This window comes from Crinia signifera, chromosome 1 (assembly GCF_055691185.1).
Source record: "Crinia signifera chromosome 1, ASM5569118v1, whole genome shotgun sequence".
NCBI classification, from domain to species: domain Eukaryota; kingdom Metazoa; phylum Chordata; class Amphibia; order Anura; family Myobatrachidae; genus Crinia; species Crinia signifera.
In genome coordinates, this window is record NC_139217.1 from 454,222,092 (window position 1) to 454,240,271 (window position 18,180).

Here is an 18,180-nt window from a genome sequence, read left to right on the forward strand (position 1 = left end):
TAGCCCTCCTTCCCCCTGACCTTAGCAGGAGAGCAGCTTGGAAACTAATAGGCTTGATGTACTCATTTGCAGCGTTTAAGCTTTAACTGATCACATATAATATAGGAATTACGTATGTAAATTGGCCAAAATCGTTTCGGATCTGATATCAAGCATTCAAGGTCACCCGAGACAATTACTTTAGCTGCAGAAATAGAAAACACTGGGCTGAGCAATTAAGAGATTATGTTGCTTGCAATTTATTAGCAATCGTACCGTGTTGTGTCATGGGTTGTGTGATCATTGTTGTAGTGAGGGAGGGAGAAGCGAATGGCCCATTCACCCCTAAAACCTATTGCTTATTGGTGACTCTGGGGAAAAATGCATGAAGCTTGGAGAAGTGGTATATATCCCCATAAAGGAATGTTATGCATGCGAAGTCTAATGCCGGGCTGCGCCTGAACAACCGCCCGACCCTGGCGTGTTGCCCGCGCAGCGTGACTAGGTCATAGGTCACGCTGCACAGGCCTCACTGCTGCGCGTTGCTGCCGGAACTCTCTCGCTGCCCACTTCCGGCTCTACTACAGCTGCTCCACCGCCACTTCAGCAGCTCCGCGGCTTGGCACCACACCTGGTGATTGCCTCCACATGCCGTATCGCCGCTGCCTCCCTTGCTCCCCCAAGTAAGTTAATGTGGGGGAGGGGCTTTTTTCTTTTAGGGATTGCAATCCCGGGAATCCAGGGATTGAGCATTTGTCAATCCCGATTGCCGGGATTTAGAAAAAATGCCCCGGGAGTGGCATCCCTAGAGAGATAGAGCATATGGTTTACCTCTGAGATTTTGCTTCTGATACTCTTTCCAATGTGTATTTGGGGCTTAACCAGAACATTTCAACTGAGCCCCTGCCCCAGTACTTCTTGAGAGACCCCTCTCTACAGCAGTTGTTCATTTTATACCCCAATCTAATGCTCTAGTTAATTTTCTGAACCATCGTAGTCCCATAGTTTTCATGATGTCACATTGTAGGGCTACCAGTACTCCTTATGCCACAGAATACCCCCAATTCACATTATGCCATATTACCATGCCCCCTTTTCATACTGTGCCATATTAGAGTGCCTTCCATTTCATAGTGTGTCCCATTACAGTGCCCTCCAGTTCTTACCGTGCCACATTACAGTGTCCCCTTAACATCAATGTGGTATGCAACTTTATAACCTGGGTCTAGGCCCCCTAAGCCTCCGGGCCCCATATCAATTTCACTCTTGCACCCACTATAGTTATGGCCATGGGTGTATATATCCTTCATGGCACCAGAGTTTGTAGATTAAATCTACTTACCCATCTCCTGTGATCTATTCTACTGATCGATATATATACTTCCGATAGATGCCGAGGCAGCAAGGCATACCAATTTGCACACTAAAAATAATACTAGACTTGGGGAGAATAGTGGAGAAGTGGAAAAGATGCCGCTAGGAACCACCCGCTAGCATTTATGAAGCACCTTCTATAAAATTATATGGACAGTAAAAGCTTTTTGGTTGCTATTTACCACTTTAGACGGTTTGATATATTTCCCCTAAGGTCTTCAGTTCTTATGTTCTGATACTGTCAGGAGTTAAAGTGGAGGAGAAAGGGGTGGAACTGAGTTCCACCACCTGTAATGTTGAGGTGGAACTAGTTCAGCCTCCACCGTGGTGCTGCACAGTAATTCTAACAAAGAAAGTCATAGTTTCCAGGTTGTGCCAAAAACCCTACCACTAGCCCTGGCTCTGCCTAATGGGGAGGGGGGAGGAATTAGGTGGCAGAGAAAAATGAGTTCCACCAACTCTCCAAGACTACTTTAAGCCCTGCTTTACTGTACATAATGAGTACAGTTGTAACTAACCTGTCTTCTCAGTCATGCTGCCTTAGATGTTCTGTCACTTCCCCTGTGTACAATATATTGCAATCATGGCAATATATTGGGCATCACGGTGTGCGGCATATGTATAATGGGCATCACGTTGTGTGGCATATGGATAATGGGCTTCATGGTGTGTTACATATGTATAATGGGCATCACAGTGTATGGCAAATGTATAATGGGCACCACGGTGTGTGGCATATGTATAATGAGCATCACGGTATGTGACAAATGTATAATGGGCATCACGGTGTGGCAAATGTATAATGGGCATCACGGTGTGTGGCATATGTATAATGTACATCACGGTGTGCGGCATGTGTATAATGAGCATGTGCCACACACCGTGATGCTCATTATACATATGCCACACACCGTGACGCTCATTATAAATATGCCACACACCATGATGCCCAATATACATATGTGGCTGTCACTCTCTCTGTGTCCCTGCTGTCACTCTCTCTGTGTCCCTGCTGTCACTCTTTCTGTGTCCCCACTGTCACTCTCCCTGTCCCTTTGTCCTTGCTGTCCTTGAATTTTGGCTCATACTGTGTGGCACAATGTGTAAGGGGCACTAGTGTGGTGTATAAGGGGTATGTAGTGTAGTACACTACACTTAAAGACACGCCTCCCCTTTTCAGTGGCCACATACCCTTTCCGGATCGCTTGTGCCTTTGGCACACGCATAACTAAATCCTTTCTTTTTTTTCATACCCCCATTAAAATTTCCACTTTGAGCACTGCTGAAGCCTGATAAGTGGGAAAATTTTTATTAGGAAAATAAAAATGCATTTGCATGTAACTGACAGAAACCTAAATACAAGACTGTGGTGCTTTTTTGGTGGCCTTCTGTTGTCCTAAACCTGGTTGCTTTGCCCCTCTCTCTGATATAATACATAATACATATTACTGTACCTCCTTTAAACTTTTTTTTTTCGTTTCCTCATTTTCCCGCTTTTATTTAAAGTCAACAATATGGTTTACAATTTGTAAAAGCATGGAAGCCACTTCTCGTATATTTGTGTCACTATATTGAATTTGTCCAATCGGGAGTCAGATCTTTAATACATCTGGTCTTACCAGTCCCTGTCACAGGACTTCTGTGTTTCATTTTCATTGGATAATTCAAAAATTTAATGTTCATCGTTAAACCAGAACTGCTGCTCAAGGAAAATTGCTTCCAAGAATAAACAGTACTCAACCAGACGCAGATCAAAATCCCTCTTCCGACATTACTAGACCAATAAAGAACTTTTTTTTATTGTCATGAAATTTTTATAGTGTTTTAATAAACCCGAGCAAATTTCGCTGGCTCTCCATAAGCGTTTTCACATAATTTACATTCTTAAGGGAAAATATGCGACGGACAAAAATGCAAACATTCATTGTGTTCTCTCGGTTTTTACGGAATGGAATCAGATTCTGAAATATTATCATTAAATTATGATTACTTAAGGATCAGTCACACTTGGGCTGCACAGTGCCTGCCTGTGTTAATCATGTACATGTTCCTACCACAGTCCAAACATGCTCCAACCACAATTTAGTAAAATAAGCCACAAACAGAAATTAAAATAATAAAATCTAGGCTCCCATTTAGCTATTACATTTGCTGTATTTTTTACATATAGGAAAAATGTTAGAATTATTTACTTTTTAATATTACTGTTTACTTTTTGGCTAGTCTCTATCTCCATGAATACCCCGGCTTTGCTGATCACTCTACGTAGGGACCCACCAGGCAGATTTTTGTCTGCTGTAGAAGCTCTTGATGAAACTGCAGATAAATGGTCCACTGTGGACACCTAGTGGCAGATGTTGTGAGAAGTCCATGTATTGCGAATTAAAATGATGTTTTGAACACTGAAGTAGGACATTTTCTCCTAAGAAGGGATAAATATCATAATAGATAAGGACACTTGGCACTAAGGCCTCTCCAAATGGAAACAATCTTAGTATAACAAGGTTGTAGCGAAGAAAGTGGACAGCAATTACAATCTCCTTCATTCTTCTTTTCTATCTACACTACCCACAATAGTCATAGTATCAGTACTGAGTTACTTCTAGTTACTGTATGTGGCAGTGAACAGGGTTGTGCTTCTTGTTTGTCCACATATACAATGATAGGCAAAACCGGGGCTGGTGGCAGCCAATCACATTGAACATACTGTAAATATCTTCATTTTGCCTTGACCACTAACCCGAAGCACCCAGTTTGGGAACAATGGGGCAGATGTATTATACCTGGAGAAGAGATAAACTGGAGATAAAGTGGAGATAACTTGGAAGAGTTAACGCACCAGCCAATCAGCTGTGTTTGAAATATGACAGTTGGGAGTTGATTGGCTGGTGCGTTATCTCCTTCCACTTTATCTCCAGTTTATCTCTTCACCAGGCTTAATACATCTGCCCCAATAAACCCAGTTCACAAACTTCTTCACAACATGGGCAGTACGGACGGTGTAGTGGAACCCTAAGGTCATAAGTTCAATTCCCATCATGGCCCTGTATGGAGTTTGTACAGTCTCCCAGTGATTGCATGGGTTTACTCTGGTTTCCTCCCACAATCCAAAATTATTTATTTACTACGATGAGAGTTCTATTGAAGATGGGATGTTGTGCATAGCAACCAATCAGAATCTACTTCTTCTTTTAGCACTTCTAGAAAATAATAGCTAGAATCTGATTGGTTGCCTATAGCAACATCCTATCTGAAATAAAGCCCTAGGGGGGGATTTACTAAAATGGGTGTTCTATTTCACATGGGATGTTGCTCTAGGCAACCAATCAGATACTGGCCCTTATTCTGGTTTACTCGTAAAGGCAAATTCCTTCTCAAATGGACAAAACCATGTGCACTGCAGGTGGGGCAGATGTAACTTGTGCAGAGAGAGTTAGATTTGGGTGGGGTTTGACTTCAAAGTGAGATCTATATTGCAGTGTAAAAATAAAGCAGTCAGTATTTTCCCTGCACAGAAACAAAATAACTCATCCAAATCTAATTCTCTCTGCACATGTTACATCTGCCCCCCTGCAGTGCACATGGTTTTGGCCATTTGAGAAGGAATTTACCTTTGCGAGTGAACCAGAAGGGCCACTATCTTTTATCTTCTAGAGGTGCTACTGTATATAAATAAGAAGCAGACTCTGATTGGTTGCCCATAACATCCATTGTGAACTCCCTTCTTATTAAACGAACCCCTATGAGTTTAGCTGTTCTTAACTGCTGTCAAAATCTGTGCTTTTATCTTCAGTAATATGTTCTGATGTTACTGTAGTTGTATGTTTGTTTGTACAGCTTATTAAAGTGCTTGTGTTTAGCCTTGAGCACTGATTACGTCATGCATTACTGCTACCTCTAGATTGGATCCAATTAAGCGTCTCCACCCACCTGCTTCTAAATGTCCCTTGGAATTACTAAGATTAGTTCCACTTTTTAGATTCGCTATGGTGACACACAGAAAATTGTATCCATTCAGTTACAAGACCCTTTTAAGAAAAGAATTGTCAGGAAAATTCGGCATTGCCAATATCCGCAATGATGTAGCCACTAGGGGCGCTGTTGCATTGGATTGTAAGGCGTTCCGTCCGCCGATGGCGAGATTCTACTGTAGGTGCAAACCGTATGATCTACATCTCTGGCCATAACCTAAAAGCTCTGTCAACTTAATTGTATGGCAGATGTGTATGTCTGTATATTTTTAAAGAACTAAAAACTCATTTAATGAGTCGGTTGTGTATTAAACCACAAGGCTATGAGCTGGTCAAATCTTATCTAACAGCCTATCACTGTTTGTTGGGTTTGTGTGGGGTCCAGACCGGTTTGATTGGCTGTGGCTTCGCTAGCCTCCCTTTTCTTCTGTGTTTGGGTGTTCCTTTAGTGATTTCTTAGTTTAGGAAAGACTTGTACATATCCTACCCGGTTCATTACTTTGGGTGCACTCCCGTTTGGTGGCCAGTTAATGGCTACGCCACCCGTTCAGGTTGGGTTAGAAGGGCACTTGGATACCATCTCTTGTTGGCAAGGGCACCTTGGCCGGTTTCCTTTTGCAGTGCATGGATTCGTTACGAATAAACGGCGCATTGATGGGCTGTGCGGAATTTGGCCATCCTTCCCTTGCCAACCATAAGCTTGGGTCTACCTTTTGTCAATGTCGACCTTGGATATGTCGACCTAGTCACTGTAAACCATTAGTGGTCGACCTAGACATTGTCTACCCAGTGATTGCATACCTGTCACTACTAGACTGGTATTTAAGTTGGGTCATTGCGTCGACCAACCAAAGGTCGACCACTGACGATCGACACGGCCTTAGGTTGACACCTGAAATAGGTTGATATGCCTGAGGTCGATATAGATGTGAGGTCAACACAAGCATTAGGTCGACATGTGTTTTTAATTTTTTATGTCCAGAATATCAACATGGTCGACATGGACACCACATCGGTGCACCACATCCCCTCGCATTGGCTCACTACAGTCGCCGTGCTTCGGGCACACTATTTTATTCTCCCTCCGTGCCCTAGTGGATGGTAGGGCATCAAATACCACCTGTCGGCACATGTCAGCTCAAATAAAAAGTGAAAACACCCATGTTGACCTTTTTAATGTTGACCTATCCATTGTTGACAATATTAGTATCAACCTTCTATCCATGTCGACCTTAGGCATGTCAACCTGTTTCAAGTGTCGACCGAAGCCATGTCGACCTTCAGTGGTCAAACCAATGCTGTAAATGTTTTGTGTGTGTCGACCCAACGACCGTATACCTTTACATTTATGTGATGGACACATTGGACACCCTTCAGTTCATAGTATGTTTAATTTATTTTAGATTTATGGATGTATTGCAAGGAAATAATGTATAGAATATAATATATTTATGTTATATTTTTCTATTTTCTGCTGATTTTGGAAATTCACGTAGGGCCAGATTCTCTAAGCTTTAAAAGTGATAAAATGGAGAGTGATAAACAGCCAGCCAATCAGCTCCTACCTGCCATGTCACAGGCTGTGTTTAAAAAATGTCAGACAGGAGCTGATTGGCTGGTTGTTTATCACTCTCCATTTTATCACTTTTGAAGCTTAGAGAATCTGGCCCCTAATGCCTTATTTATCTCTGTTTTATTTGAGGTATACAGCTACTGTATTGTATTGTGTATTATTAGTGTTGTATTATAGTAGTGTGCAGTATAGAATATTATAGTAGTGTATTGCATCATTTCCTTATCACGTTCCTTATGATCACCCTCTGGCACTTCTAAAGAAGAGATGTTGCAACTCATTTCTCTGTATGTTGTCACTTAGGTCATTGGAGACTATTTTGGAATTCAAGGAAATTTTGAAGTTCGCCCAAACGTGAAGCTTCTGTGGGGCTCCGGTAGGATAAGACTGGAAGAGAACAAAGTGTTCGAACAACCGGCTCCATGTAAAACATGTAAGTCATTTTATTCCCTGGATCTTTGTGCATGGAACACCATTTTATCCATGAAGAACAAACTAAAGCAGAGCGTTCTGTACACAGGGCGGGGACCTGTGTGCAGACTTTGGGGTGGCCCCCTCCTGTTCTTGGTGCAGTAGACTCTGGAATCTTGCCAAAGCCTACTGCACATGCACAGGTCTCCAGAAACATGGCACCACCCGTATTCTGAAGACAAAATGACTACTGTGCGTGTGTGGCGGGACTCTGGAAAGGTCAGTAATAACATGGTTGCTGTGCGAGCCACCCTGAACCCAGGGACCTATGTGCTCCGCACACATACTGTAGCACCCATGATAGAAATTAAATGTCAACGTTTCAGGTGCGCATTTACTTAAGTCTCAGATTAGCAGTGCAATCTGGGATCCGGATCCCAGGATTTAAGCCAATTTTTGCCTGGGATCCCCATGAAATGCTGACCATTCCCATGCCCCAGCGCCACCACCGCCCCCGTCCCTCCCCTTAACGAACTACCCAGCGAGTGAGCATCTCGCCACGGTCGTTTGCAGTCGGAGTTTGCACATGCGCAGAAATGCCCTTGCACAAACCCTGACCAACGGGGCAGGAGCCAAATTTGGTTCACTACATGTGATCGGCCCCATAGTTGCACAGTACAGAAATGCATAGATATATGTCCGAATGTGCCCCAAAGAGTTTATGCTTCAAGCCGTTGTTCTCAATAAAACCCCAAAAAGGTGTGAAACCTCTATACTGATTATATGAAAGTATCGAGATCCAATGTGTTCTCATTCCTCAAAGCCAGCAAGTACCAGTGCGAATCCATAGAGGTCTGGTTTTAATAATCCCATCTGCCAAAACAGCAGACTGAGAGATCTACAGTATGTGCACTGTTATATTCTGGTGTCAGACACCGGTCCCTAGATAATAAAGAATGCAGGAAATGTCACACCCATTTGTACACCGCTCCAAAGTCACTGACCTTTCATTAAAAACTTAGCAGCTATTTGCAGAAAAGAAGGATTACTGTAGGGGCAGCTGCTATTGCCCATCCTCAATCAATAACACAACTGTAAGTCTGAATGATGCCTTCTATCCAGGTTTGGTTTATAATCAAATGCTCACGGAATGTTCGAGATGTGATTGTTTTTCTTTCTAATCAGAGTTTGCTTTATGGCTACAGCATAGTTGCCTACCCTCCTGCATTCTGCAGGAGACTCCCTGAAATAGCAGCAATCTCCCTCATTAGTCTAGCAATCTCCCTCATGTCACCTAGTCCACATTACACTGTTACATCATAGTAACCTCCCCTCCTGCATTCTGCAGGAGACTCCCTGACATAGCAGCAATCTCCCTCTCTCCCTCATGAGTCTAGCAATCTCCCTCATGTCACCTAGCCCACATTACACTGTTACATTTTTAGGGTAAAAAAGGAATGAGAGACATATATATTTACATTGAATCCTCAGCACCATTCCCCAGCACTTTACCAAGTATAGTAGCTCTTACTAACTGCTTGGGGATCATCTACATTTGGATATAAATCATTGTAAAATATTCCTCTCAGATGTAGCAGTACACACCCACGCTTCTAGGTGCCACGTTCACAATCTCTCTTCACAATCTCTCCTTATATGGAATTAGACACGCCCTTTGGGTGGAGCATGACACGCCTCCTCAATGGGGCGCTGTGCAAAATTCTACCAACTATAATCTCCCTGAAACTAGTTTTCAAAAGTAGGCAAGTATGGGCTACAGTGAGGTATTATTTGATCATTGCAAAAACCTATTCAGTCTAATCCCATGTGTAGGTAATACTAATAGTTCCTATATTTTACTGTTACAGGTGGCTTAGGAGAATCTGCAGTAACTGGGATTGTGGTCGGCGCATTTCTGGGCACAGGACTGTTAATGGCGTTCTACTTTTTCAGGTAATTAAGAGTATGTTATTGACATTGTTAACTCATTCTTACTGTACTATGGGCCTATGTCAGGTTGGCTTGCTAAGCAGCGAGCACCTTAACACCGCCCTGCCAAAAAGCCGAATCTCTTCCCTGCAATACGAGCCGCTTGCAGGAGAAATCATTCAAAGTCAGCCCAGATTGAATCATATTTGCGAGCACTGTAGAAATCCGTCCATGGTCAGCTACCATCGAATTATTTAAGGCCCACAATGGAATGGAGGTTTATGTAAATGTGAGCAAGTCTGATCCTTCCACAACTCAACAGAAAGGCTGATCAAGGCCGGCACTGACATCACAAGACCCTCCCTGAAAACGCTTGGACACGCCTGCATTATTCCTGACACTCCCAGAAAACGTGTGGTTACCACGGCCAAACGCTGGCTTCCTCTCAATCAAATTGCGGATTTAGATTGAGATCCATATGCTATTATTGTCACCCATGCTCGCTACTGTCCGTACACATTCATTTGATCGATAGGACTGTGAATTTGCGCATCAGCAATCAACTTTGATTTGGGCCCTTGAATTACAATTTGTTGGGGATACGTACGCCGACGTTTCGATGTGAACATACAACTTTTTCAATATATATTCCAACAAGCACATGTGACTTCCACCACAGCTTCATGAGGAATGTAGTGATGGTAGAGTGTGCTTGTCGGACTACGTCTTGAGAATGTTTATGTCCACACCGAACCACCGATAGCTATTTTTAGAATAAAGTGTGACTGCATTAACCCTTTCAGGTCCAACGTCTAGTCAGGCTCAACAGTCCTAGCGTTAGTAGCAGATCCAATGGTGAGCCATTTTAAAATAAGAACATTAACGTCGTTCAACATTCAATGTAGACCATTTTTGAATAAATAAAAACTACAATTCATTTAAACCAGACTGTTTTGAATTGCAAAAAAAAAAAAATGATATTGGGTCTGAAATCCTTCGGATGCTAAGGGGGGGATTCAATCGCCATCGAGCATCTCCCGTGGGGGAGATGCTCGACGGGCCCTATTCAATGCTGTCTTCCCCGACAGCATTGAACAGGGTTTCCCGGCAGAACGAGCCCGACATCTCTAGCTGTCGGGCTCGTTCTGCCGAGAACAGCCGGGAAGTGACGAGCTGCCGGCTGCAGCTCGTCACTTCCCGGCCGCAACTCGCGGCCACGCCCCCTTCTCGTCCCGCTGCAGGCGGGACATTGAATCCCGCCTGCATGTTCTCGGTCGAGCTGACCGAGATCGGGACTGGGTCACGGCAGGCGAGCAAGCTCGTCTGCCGTGACCCGAAGATTGAATACCCCCCTAAATACTCATTCATTTCTCTAGTGCTGATAGTTCATTGTCTTATTTTTTTCCTAATAGTAGGGTATTTATAGATGAACTTTATGAATTTGGGTTTAAGAAGTGTGTGTACTAAACCTTGGAGAGAGATAAAGTCACAACCAACCAGCTCCTAATTGCCATTTTTCAACAACTAACCGCAAATCGTGCTAGTTATTCCCATTTGACATGCCACAGAACTTGCGATCTAGGGAATGATGGGAATGGAACCCATGACCTCAATCCTGTGAGGCGGTAAGGCTAACCATAACACCATCCGTGCTGCCAATATTTAAAAGCCAAAAAGGCTTGAATCACTATTTCGTGAGCCTCATTCCAAAATTTTAAATGTCAAAAATATGGAACTCTCCATGAATAAACTGTATGGTTGGAAAAAGTTTTATATTGTTGTTTTAAAATATTGCCAATATATTTACACATTTGTGCTTGTTTTTTTACCCATATATTGTATATAGAATTTGAATTGTTAGACAAAAGCATCCTTCTAAAAATTTAAGCTGAATATCCTGCACTTTTCTATTTAATGTACATTTGTAAATTGTATCACTGGTTTGGAAATAGCTCAGTTCGTAAAATATATTTATAGTTAGGAGTGTACAGTATGGGGTATATCCAGGGTCGGTGCAAGATTCCTCAGTGCCCTAGGCAAATGGTTTGCCTACTCCGCGTCCGACCGCCCGCCCCCCCCCCCCTACACACACACACACACACATACATTAATACACATCAACGCTTACTGTGAGGGCTATTATGTATGTACATAGAGTGGTCAAAGGGGAAATTTTGAAATGGGTGTATGGAAAAACAAAGGCTGTAAAAGAAGAAAAGAGTGTAGTGTAGTGTACCACACCATATACCCCTTATACACATTATGCAACACAATAGTAGACCCCCTTTACTTGTCCCTTACATATTATGTCACACAGATTGAGCCAAAATTCACACTGAATTAGTCAAAATTCCCATTATGCCAAATGAAATGGGTCAAAAATTCACATTATGCTACACAGATTAAGCCAAAATTCACATTTTGCCACACAGATGAAGTCAAAATTCATGGAGAAGGACTGATGGAGATGCAGTATCAGAGACGGCGGGGATTCAGGGATAGAGACAGCGATAATTTGCACAAAGTCCCAGAGTGACGTCTTTTACTTTTCTGCTACACTATTGAGGTTTTTCCCAGGGTGAGCACCCGGACAAGCACCAGCACCTTGATTATTCGTCGTAGTGTTGGACTTCCTCTATATCTATATATATATATATATATATATATATATATATATATAGCGCAGCATAGGGGTAGGGTATGGAGAGGGGAAGAGGATAAGAAGGAGCGGAGGGGTAGAGAGGAGAGGAGGGGAAAGGAAGGGGGAGAAGGAGGAGTTGGGGAAGAGCAGGGAGAGCAGGCGTTTGAAAAATTTGTGAACGCAAACATCTCGTCAATGTGTACCTCCTCTCATCTGCGCTGCACTCTCTCCCCAGCCGCATCTGCTCCATCTCTATGGTGCCAACTTTGCTCCTCTCTCTCTCCACGGGCGCAAAGTCTCATTCTCCTGAGCGCCGGGTTTATTTTTCTTTCCCCAGGGCAGTCTCTCCTATGTCTGCTCCAGGGGCGCACTCTCCTCTCTTTCCGGCACCGGGTATCCTCCACTCTTTCCCCGGCGCTGAGTCTCTCCTCCTCTATCTCTCCTAGGAGCCTTGCAGCCGGGAGCCGCGCTGGCAGGACACAGCAGCACAGGACGTTGCTCCTGCTTACTAGCCCCAAGAAGGCAGCGCACATGACACATGTCATACAGTAACAGCAGCGGAGCAGACCGCACGGGCTCCCACCATCTGTCCCCACCCACCTATCAGGCCGCAGGGTACCAGACAAACTAATTTGCCACTTCCCCCCAGTAAGGCAGGCTCCCACCCTGCTCAAGACCGGCTCCTGGGCTTCTCATACAGCATGTCCTCCTTCTCCTCCTCCCCAGCCTGCTCATCATTGCACCCGAGTAGCAAGCGGCTAGAGCCGGGTGAACCTGTGGGCTGTGGCAGGTGTTGCGACAGCCACTGTCTTTTTAGCACCAGGCCGTGACAGTGCACCGCCCCTCAGGTCTGGCACCGATAGGCAGCTGCCTAATGGAAGCGCCGGCCCTGGGTATATCTACTAAAGGTCCATTTGAATCGATGAAAACTAAATCAATGTTTTGATCCAAGGGGTAAAACACACATTTACTAACATTTAAAAATGAATATACATTTTTGTTTGTTAGTAAATGTGTATTTAAGCCCCTGGAGACCCAGCATTGATTTACATCAATTTTCATCCATATTCTATCAACCTTATAGTACCCCTTTTAGAGTATTTTTCTATTCTTTATCGAAGACCAACATGGGTGACATTTGCGATAAAATATTGCCCATCTTCCTTGATCTCTTTACTTACAAATCTTTTTTATGTGGGGTACACACCAGGACGACCACCGTCGTTCACGACCGATAGACGACCATGGAACGATTTCCCTTGGACTTCCCGGGAGCTCCCAGGCAGTCCCCAGCAAACGATTAGCAAAAATTGTGTTTTTTTGCGGAACGATCTAGATCCGATCCCGATGCGCCCGCGATGGTCGTTAAGACGGTCGGATCGCTGGTTTTTGTTTTTTTTGCAAGAACACATGCGACCGTCGTCAGATGGGCCTTTGAAATTTGAATGAAGGGGCTGGACTAGCAGAGGGGGAGGACTAGCAGAGGGGGATAGGAATAGCAGCAGCCATTTTAAACCAGTGTATTTCTGCTTTGTTACTAGTGAGGCTTGGTTTATACCTGCTGAACGCTGGACATAGCTATTTACACATTACTTTGTTTTGCCTGCCATTACAAAGTGTCTTTTAACCCTGCACTATGGAGAATGCAGTGATGGGTAGTCACCAGCAACAGTACCTGCTCTATTATGCAGTTTTGAAGCTCAGGCGTCAGAGAGCCCAGCGCAGGAGAGAAAGATCATGCTGGACAAAGCAGTGGCTACTTCAGCGTCAGACTCGTTCGCACATGCCACTGCTCAGGGACATCAGGGAGAATAACCCAGACGATTTCCGTAACTTCTTGAGGATGGATGATGCCACATTCCAGGAATTGCTGCGTCTGGTGACTCCCCACATCGAGAAGCAGGATACCAAGTATCGCATGGCTATCCCTGCTGAGGAACGGCTGGTGGTCACCCTGAGGTTTCTGGCGACAGGACGGTCTCTTGCTGACCTAAAGTTTGGATCCCTCATCTCCCCGCAAGCTTTGGGCCTCATCATCCCGGAGACCTGCAAAGCCATTGTGAAGGTGCTGCAGTACCAGTATTGCAAGGTAAGGATGAAATATACACTGTACACTTTATTGTGCAAACAAAATATTTTTATTTATAATTTAGGCCTAGGACAGAAACAGGTTTTTTAGGCCTTTCATGGTTAAAACATGTAAAATAGTAAATAGATTGTGTCAACAAAAATATATTATAATACCATATATAAAAGATATTGTACAAAAACACACACTATATATAAAGATTTAAGTATGTATGACCCAGTTTAAACTTTCCCAATAAGTACGGGCTACTGTGTGGCAGAGGATGTCTGCTGCAGATATGTAAAGGCTGCGGCCCACATGGCGCATGGCGCAGATGCAATGGTCCCGGCCCCATTGATGTGCGCAATACGCCATGTGAGCAGTGGCCATCACATACCTGCAGCTGAGACCATGTCTGCCGCACAGTACCCCATACTATTGGTAAAGACAAAAGGGCAATAAATGGAGTTTGCTATCCAGATTGAGGAGAATCCTGTTCTCCCTCTGGTAATGCAGGTACAGGTAGCAGCATATAAAAAAACAAAAAACACACTCTGGTAACTTCTGGAACAGGCACTTACAACAGTAGGGATAAGGTACTGTGTGGCAGAGGATGTCTGCTGCAGATATGTAAAGGCTGCGGCCCACATGGCGCATGGCGCAGATGCAATGGCCCCCGCCCCATTGATGTGCGCCATACACCATGTGAGCAGTGGCCATCACATACCTGCAGCTGAGACCATGTCTTCGGCACAGTACCCCATACTATTGGCAAAGAAAAAAGGGCAATAAATGGAGTTTGCTATCCAGATTGAGGAGAATCCTGTTCTCCCTCTGGTAATGCAGGTACAGGTAGCAGCATATAAAAAAACAAAAAACACACTCTGGTAACTTCTGGAACAGGCACTTACAACAGTAGGGATAAGGTACTGTGTGGCAGAGGATGTCTGCTGCAGATATGTAAAGGCTGCGGCCCACATGGCGCATGGCGCAGATGCAATGGCCCCGGCCCCATTGATGTGCGCCATACGCCATGTGAGCAGTGGCCATCACATACCTGCAGCCGAGACCATGTCTGCCGCACAGTACCCCATACTATTGGCAAAGAAAAAAGGGCAATAAATGGAGTTTGCTATCCAGATTGAGGAGAATCCTGTTCTCCCTCTGGTAATGCAGGTACAGGTAGCAGCATATAAATAAACAAAAATACACACTGTGGCCCTTGTGTGGCAGAGGATGTCTGCTGCAGATATGTAAAGGCTGCGGCCCACATGGCGCATGGCGCAGATGCAATGGTCCCGGCCCCATTGATGTGCGCCATACGCCATGTGAGCAGTGGCCATCACATACCTGCAGCTGAGACCATGTCGATGGTAAATGATAAAGTAGCCTATTTTTTAAGACAGATCCTCAAAAACAGGACACTCTGGATCTTCTATCAGTAAAGAACTGTAGAATTGACGGTACTTGGGGGGTTGAGAAGGCTGTGTAGGTGTTGACTGGGTATGTGTTGGAATTGTGCTCGACTGGCCTGCTACGGTGGCAGGCGGAGTAGGCACTGGTGATTCTAATGACAGTGGTGTGTCTGGTGCACTACCAATGCCAACTATTTTAGTGCCACTGTTGAGATACCCTAAACTGCCATTATACACCAACTCCATGCATAACTTTTCAAAAGTAAGTTGCTGGTCAGGAGCCATGTTGCGAACACACTCTGCCACATAAGTGAAGTAGTTGTCATGTTTGTCCGGGTTTCTTTGCAGGACTTGATGTGCCCGCATCATAAATTCTTCATGTGCCGCTGCTTCTCCTTTTTTTCCTTTGCCACGCATTTTTTTGGCACGGGGGAGTGGTGGAGTGGGTTCCAGGGTGGGTGGCGGAGTGCGTGCCGGAGTAGGAACTTCGTTAGATGTGCATGCATTCTCAGATAGGACAGATAGGTCTGGGGTTGCAGGTGGGTAGTCACCAAGCTGTAAAAAAATTGAACATGTTTACTAATCAATTCTATTTACTTCTAATTTCAGTTCCCTACCAGCGTGAATGAATGGAAAGTCATCGCAGAGGAGTTTGAACAGCGATGGAACTTCCCAAATTGCGGTGGAGCCATTGATGGCAAACATGTCCGCATAGCCCAGCCTATCAATAGTGGTTCCTACTATTTTAATTACAAGGGCTATTTTAGCATTGTACTAATGGCTGTGGTGAATGCCAACTATGAGTTTATCTTCCTGGATGTAGGAAGGAATGGCCGTGCATCGGATGGTGGCACTTTCAAGGACACAAAGTTCTACGAAAGGCTCATAGCGAACACCCTTCACTTGCCGTCTGTCCAGGAAACTAAACAGGGGCTTAACTTTGTTTTTGTGGCTGACGAGGCTTTTGGCCTGCACGAGCATGTCATGAAGCCATATGCGCAAAGGGGCCTGAACCATGACAAAAGGATCTTTAACTACAGGCTATCCAGGGCACGGCGTGTTGTGGAAAATGCTTTTGGCATCCTGGCAAGCCGGTTTCGCATTTTTCACACTGCCATTAACCTGAGGGTGGACAAAATTGACTGGGTTGTCACGGCGTGCTGTGTCCTGCACAATTTGCTCCGCAGAAAAGCCACACAGCAAAGGGCTACAGGCACAGCACTCCAAGAAGACCAAGAACTGCCAGAGGAGGTAGTGCAGATATCCTCCTTGCAAACCCCAACACAACGCTACACAGGGAGTGCACGAGCCAAACAGGTGAGGGAAGAGTACATGGCCTACTTTAATGGGGAGGGCGCTGTGGATTGGCAGGAGGAATCAATTAGATAGCCAAAAAAATAGACTCACCGATGCAGACTGCGAATTCTCCTCCTCCTCCTGCGCCGCGACTTCTTGGTTTTCATGTTCGACCATAAGGACTACTCCTGTCCTCATCGACTCCTGGCTGAGGGTGAATGTCAACCGGTCATAGTACCAGAGCGATGTTTGATACATCTCGTCGACTCCAGCACCAGACTTCTTTGCAGCCTCCATCTTCTTGTGTTCCTTTAAGAACACCGTGCGCATATTCTGGATGCGTTTCCTCACCCATTCAACATTGGCCTCTGGATGAAATGGAAGACTGTAGCGTGCCAACTCCTCCAAGGCTTGGTTTCTTTTCATTTTGTTTGAATACTCCTTGGATTTTGTTCGCCACAGGCATTCGTGTGTACGATATTTTTCAATAAACCCTTCCAAAAACTCTTGTTCCTTTGCGTTGGACATTGGGACTGTAAAAAGATAAAACCATTTTAGTTGTTATAGTTATACCCATGTTTTGTTTCATATTTAAATTTTTATAGTTATAGTTACCAGTTTACCTAGTTCTTATGTTTTAAGTATTTAAAATGTTAATAAACTTTTATGAAAACCACTATACATTTTATTGTGCAGATTGCTATTCACACACACAGGTGAATGGGGCCTAGCAGAGAGGAGTGCATGGAATACTGCAATGGTGGACAATGGTTTATGTATATATATCTATATATACACAAACACACACACACACACAGGTGAATGGGGCCTAGCAGAGAGGAGTGCATGGAATACTGCAATGGTGGACAATGGTTTATGTATATATATCTATATATACACAAACACACACACACAGGTGAATGGGGCCTAGCAGAGAGGAGTGCATGGAATACTGCAATGGTGGACAATGGTTTATGTATATATATCTATATATACACAAACACACACAGGTGAATGGGGCCTAGCAGAGAGGAGTGCTTGGAATACTGCAATGGTGGACAATGGTTTATGTATATATATCTATATATACACAAACACACACACACACAGGTGAATGGGGCCTAGCAGAGAGGAGTGCTTGGAATACTGCAATGGTGGACATTGGTTATATGTATACACACAGACATGGGGCCCACCCAAAAAAAACAGTGACATGGTCGGGTGCACGGTTGCCAAACCAGTGCTTTATACACACTATATACATTGGTGGCAACAGTGGGCATGCATAGAAGAGCATTGGGAGTGCAAACATACCAGGTTGTTGTTCTGGGAGATGAGACAAGAAGGAGAGTCCAACTGCTGCGCCAGCGCTGTTTGCTATGTGGAAAAACATGGCGCCGGGGGAGTGTTTAGGAAATGCCACTCAAATAGGCTGGATCAAACGACGGACGCACCGACGGACGGACGACGGAGGCGGCAAAAAACACTCACGATCTGCATACGATTGACGGTCGGTCGGCCTG

At 44.5% G+C, this 18,180-nt stretch overlaps 2 protein-coding genes and 1 long non-coding RNA gene across 4 annotated transcripts in view; 1 reads left to right on the top strand and 2 right to left on the bottom strand.

Moving 5' to 3' along the window:
- NPR3 (natriuretic peptide receptor 3) overlaps positions 1–18,180 on the top strand; it is a 166,904-nt gene that overhangs the window by 142,648 nt on the left and 6,076 nt on the right. For both annotated transcript variants that reach the window (XM_083155023.1, XM_083155019.1), the window contains 2 exons: positions 7,201–7,330; positions 9,177–9,261. In XM_083155023.1, the coding sequence (XP_083011149.1) occupies positions 7,201–7,330; positions 9,177–9,261 (215 nt within the window). The remainder of the gene's footprint in view (positions 1–7,200; positions 7,331–9,176; positions 9,262–18,180) is intronic.
- LOC146021236 (uncharacterized) overlaps positions 1–18,180 on the bottom strand; it is an 82,869-nt gene that overhangs the window by 4,375 nt on the left and 60,314 nt on the right. The window lies entirely within an intron of this gene.
- On the bottom strand, positions 15,105–17,585 carry LOC146021232 (uncharacterized). Its single transcript, XM_083155029.1, has 2 exons — positions 16,769–17,585; positions 15,105–15,916 (listed from the first exon to the last, which is right to left on the bottom strand). Exons 1-2 carry the CDS (start codon positions 17,183–17,185, stop codon positions 15,344–15,346), a joined length of 990 nt encoding a protein of 329 aa, XP_083011155.1. The 5' UTR covers positions 17,186–17,585; the 3' UTR covers positions 15,105–15,343.

What these genes read in the sequence shown, in the direction of transcription:
- LOC146021232 (XM_083155029.1), bottom strand. Translation starts at nt 17,185, where the DNA reads ATGTCCAACGCAAAGGAACAAGAGTTTTTGGAAGGGTTTATTGAAAAA. An exon ending in AGAATTCGCAGTCTGCATCG is followed by an intron (nt 15,917 to 16,768) that starts GTGAGTCTATTT and finishes ATTTTTTTACAG; the next exon opens with CTTGGTGACTACCCACCTGC.